The 4420-nt window shown below is 37.6% G+C and overlaps 1 protein-coding gene across 1 annotated transcript; it reads left to right on the top strand.

Annotated features, from left to right (window-relative positions):
* The first annotated feature begins 365 nt into the window (after window positions 1-365).
* On the top strand, window positions 366-4138 carry LOC120181554 (U-box domain-containing protein 33-like). Its single transcript, XM_039186649.1, has 9 exons — window positions 366-679; window positions 766-866; window positions 968-1089; window positions 1185-1289; window positions 1369-1513; window positions 1645-1791; window positions 2120-2638; window positions 2771-3514; window positions 3650-4138. The coding sequence occupies exons 1-9, from the start codon at window positions 511-513 to the stop codon at window positions 3851-3853; spliced, it is 2256 nt and encodes a 751-aa protein (XP_039042580.1). The 5' UTR covers window positions 366-510; the 3' UTR covers window positions 3854-4138.
* Window positions 4139-4420: the final 282 nt, after the last annotated feature.

Raw genomic sequence — 4420 nt, 5'->3', positions numbered from 1 at the left:
GATTTTTTTTTAAAATTTTAATTATCACATAATATTTCTGTTAAAAGGTTCTTGAGGGTAAACGATAAAGGGATTAAAATTGAACATATTAATAACATTAGGGATCATAATAGAACGAATGGATAATATTAAAAATTATTTACTCTAATACTATATTAGCATTAATCATCATATGCAAAATCCCCTTTTTCTTTTTTAAAGCTGGACTTTCTTTTTCGTAAATGCTCCGTAGCTTCCTACAAATCTCGAAGAAGCTGAAAGTAAAAGACAAAACAAATAATGAGCAAAAAGTAGGGGAATAGGCGTGTGGACCCAAGCAGAAGCCAGTTAGGTCCTAAGGCAAAGATTCTCGTCCTCTTTCTTTTCCAATATGGACAGTAATCATACCTTGGATTGACTTTAGTAAACTTCCCATGAAAGTTTCTTCCCAGTAGCAGATGTTTAAAAAATTGCCTTTAAACACGAAAATCAGTGATCAGTTTAGGGGCAAATAAGTGGAGAACACTAGCAATGGATCGGACGCATAATAGTGATGAAACCATATATGTTGCAGTGGGGAAAACAGTAGAAGAAAGCAAGCACATTTTATCATGGGCGTTGAACAATCTTTGCCCCGCAAAAATTCGCGTTCTTCATGTTCATCAGCCTGCCAGCTTCATCAACTTGAGCCTCAACATGAGTAAGTTCAAATTGGGCGTCTTCACTTCTTTGAAATATGTCAAAATTTTGATGATTTTTTCTTTCTTTCATTTTTCGGTGTTTTAGGTCGTACGAGTTTTTCAAGCAGGCTTCAACCACAGGAATATGGGAATAAAATTTTAGATAGGGTCATGGATGATTACCTTCTTATATGTGAACAAAGAAGTGTAAATATCTCTTCTTTTTTTCCTTGAAGGAATTTGTTTTAGAAGTTGAAAGCCATTTTGCTGCTAATGTTTTTGGCCTTTGTTTATGTCTTTTCGTGTAGGTGCATGCGACAAAGCTAAATATTGAGATGGATAATGCTGCAAAGGGGATTGTTGAGCTAATCCGTGATTACAACATCAAGAAACTTGTCATGGGAGCTGCAGCTAACAAGCATTTTTCAGAGTACAAACTAATTTGTTCGACTTTGATTATTTTTTCCTGAAACCTATTTTTGTTTTACAACTATGCTAGTGCCCAAATTGGCCTCAACATTGCAGGGGAATGACTGATCTAAAGTCTGAAAAGGCTCAGTACGTGGATCTAAACGCTCCAACTTCCTGCAAAATTTGGTTTATTTGCGCGGGGCAACTCGTACGCACAAGGTTCGCCGATCGATTATAGTCTTGTTTTTATTCTGTTCTGAAGTTTCTGCATTCCTATTTTAACTACTAGTTGCTGTAGGTCGCTTGTTGAAACTGGAAAATCACACCTGAGTGACCCTTCTTCCAGTTCTAGTTATTCGACATTCTCAGGCAAAGTGACTAGCAATTCGGATCTATCTGCGTCTGAGACACCGGGCGATAGTCCGGACTGGCTTGAGTTCCATGTACTGCTCTAATTAGGCGAAGTTATTGATTACTTTAATAGCTTGCGTCAATGAACTAAACATATACATCTAGCATCTGATCAGATTAATCCTTCTGCAAATTATTTTTTATGGTTTATGAGTTTTCCCAGGAAGGAAGCAGTGATGATGATAAACACTTTGATAAGCTTGAACAAGCTCTAGTAGTGATTGCTGAAAATTCAAATCAAGAGGCATTGGACGAGTTGGATAGGCGTATGAAAGCTGATAAGGATGCTCTTAAAGCTGTAATACGCCAAGTAATGTCCTCTTTCTTGATTTTACTCTTCTTTCCTCTCAATTTGTGTGTATATATTTGCCTCAAACCTATAGAGTTATAATTGATTGTTGCATTGAGACATGTTTCTACTAATTCTTATAGGGAAGAATGGATAAAATTAAGTAGACATTTCATGTTACTGCTTATTCTGTCTATTTTGATGGATATGTACTGTATCAAGTTTTGGCTCGAAGTTCCAATTACCCGGTTTCCGACCTGAGGTTTTGGTGTTTTCGCCAACCGATAGGTTTCAAAACTGCTTTTTCTGATCCCACAACTCTATAATGATAGCCATTATCGACTTGCAGGTGAGTGAAATGAAAAGCTCATATGTTAGAGAGTTGATACGCCGGAAGGAAACCAAAGCAACACTTCGGAAGCAGAACGAGGATCTTGAACAGATCAAGCAGCAGAGAGATGAAGCACGCAACATTGCCAGAACTCAAAAGTTATTATTAGATAATCAAGGTGCCAACTCTGATCGTGTTGAAGTATTGGAAGCTAAGGTTTCATCAGCAGTGGACCAGTTAAAAGTTTGCGAGAGAGAACGAGATGCGTTGCAGATAAAGCTTGAAAACGCTTGCAAGCTAATTGAAGATCACTTTATGAAACAGGAAGAAGACACTTCCAATGTTCATATGCAGCAATTCTTCTCAGAGTTTTCCGTTGCCGAAATTCATGGTGCAACTGAGGATTTTGACCCTTCCTTTAAGATTGCAGAAGGAGCATATGGGAGCATTTATAAATGTACCCTTCGTCACACCGAAGTGGCTATAAAAGTGCTCCATCGAAATAGCTTACAAGGGCCATTGGAATTTCAGCAGGAGGTAAGCTAGTATCATCTGAATTATTGCTTTTAGTGACCTTGATTTCAAAATTTTGAAGGCAAGCATGACCTCTCAATCCCAAGATAACTGAAACTTACAAGTTATTCAATATATATATATATATATATTCAGGTTGATATTTTGAGTAAGCTGAGGCATCCAAACCTGGTCACACTAATTGGTGTATGCCCGGAAATATGGGCTTTGATCTATGAATATCTTCCTAATGGAAGCCTTGAAGATCGTTTGAGCCGCAAGGATAATACTCCCCCATTGTCATGGCAAACTCGGATACATATTGCCACTGAGATATGTGCTGCGCTTGTCTTCCTACATTCCAGTAAGCCTCAAAGGTTAGTTCATGGAAACTTAAAACCTGGGAATATACTCCTTGATACCAACTTTGGCTGCAAACTTAGCGACTTTGGAGTATGCCGTGCACTTTCTTCTCTTGAGAATTCAAGTGATACGACCAATATAAGCCGCAGATTTCCTTACCTGGATCCTCAGTTTTGCTCCACAAGAACATTGACTCCTAGTTCTGATAGATACCCGTTTGGCCTTATATTACTACAGTTGATTACTGGGAAACCACCCGTGCTTTTAGCAGAGAAAGTACAATCTGCAATAAATGGACAATATCTTATTGACTTATTGGATCCTTCTGCTGGAGGCTGGCCTTATGTACAAGCTGAGCAGTTGACTCGCTGGGCTTTGGGATGTTGTGATCCTAACCAAAGTCGTCGACCGGACCTTGAAGACTTTTACAAGATACTTGAGCAGATTAGAAATGATATTGGACCCTTAACAACATTCCATGCGGGGTCTAATGAGCATAACCAGCCTCCTCATTACTTCATTTGCCCCATTTCACAGGTTAACTTACGTCATGCCATTTCGATTGTCGTATTTATCACTTACCAGGACTAATCAGCTACTTTGTCACGCAACATATAAACGAGAATATGTCTTAAGGGTCTACATGTATGATTGGTTTGCTTATGTTTGCAGGAGGTGATGGCTGAACCATACGTAGCAGCCGATGGATACACGTACGAATTACGAGACTTGCGGAGATGGCTGGATAGTGGTCACAATACCTCTCCTGTGATCGGAAATCAGCTCCCTCATCTCACTCTCAACCCTAACTATGTGCTTCGTTCAGCAATCTTGGAGTGGCGGCAGCAGCAACAGCAGCAGCAGCAGCAGCGTTAACTGAACGTTGTACATGGTGTTGATCCTTGGCACTGTTTTCTTCATGCTGCTGTTACTTGTTCCAGAGATATCCGATTAGTGTCCTTTTCCCCATGTTCTAAGCTGCATGCTTCTACTTTCTTTAGTCTTGGTATCCTCGTTAGTTGCCTAGCAAAAAGGAAAAATATATCTTAATTTGCTAAGTCGGTACTTTCATGTCGTTGCTAGTTTAAATACTATGTATATACGTGCACATAAATATTATATATATATATATATGAATGGAATTTTATGTTATATTATTTATACTTTTTAGTTTTATACTTGTTTAAATAGAGAATTAGCTGTGAAATAGCTTAAAACTAGTCTGTTAGAGGTTGATTTTTAAACGTGTTAATTTTATTTGATAAAATAAGAATTTAATTGAAAAAAGATCGAGAATAGTTTAATTGCAGTTATTCTTTAATATATAGGATAATTATATTATTTTTTGTTCGGATAGGGTAAGATATCTTTGACAACTAAATTTAAAGTCGATCTAAATTTATACTCTAAAAAGTTCATTTTAAACTTAATTTTTTATTTTAA

The sequence above is a fragment of the Hibiscus syriacus genome, unplaced genomic scaffold, assembly GCF_006381635.1.
Source record: "Hibiscus syriacus cultivar Baekdansim isolate YM2019G1 unplaced genomic scaffold, ASM638163v2 tig00112528_pilon, whole genome shotgun sequence".
Taxonomy (NCBI): domain Eukaryota; kingdom Viridiplantae; phylum Streptophyta; class Magnoliopsida; order Malvales; family Malvaceae; genus Hibiscus; species Hibiscus syriacus.
Note: the sequence above shows the minus strand (reverse complement) of the source record. Positions and strands in the feature narration are given on the sequence as shown.

Coding starts and splice junctions, on each gene's coding strand:
- LOC120181554 (XM_039186649.1), top strand. CDS start 511: ATGGATCGGACGCATAATAGTGATGAAACCATATATGTTGCAGTGGGG. Junction 867..967: donor TTATATGTGAACAAAGAAGT/GTAAATATCTCT, acceptor CTTTTCGTGTAG/GTGCATGCGACAAAGCTAAA. Junction 2,639..2,770: donor CATTGGAATTTCAGCAGGAG/GTAAGCTAGTAT, acceptor ATATATATTCAG/GTTGATATTTTGAGTAAGCT.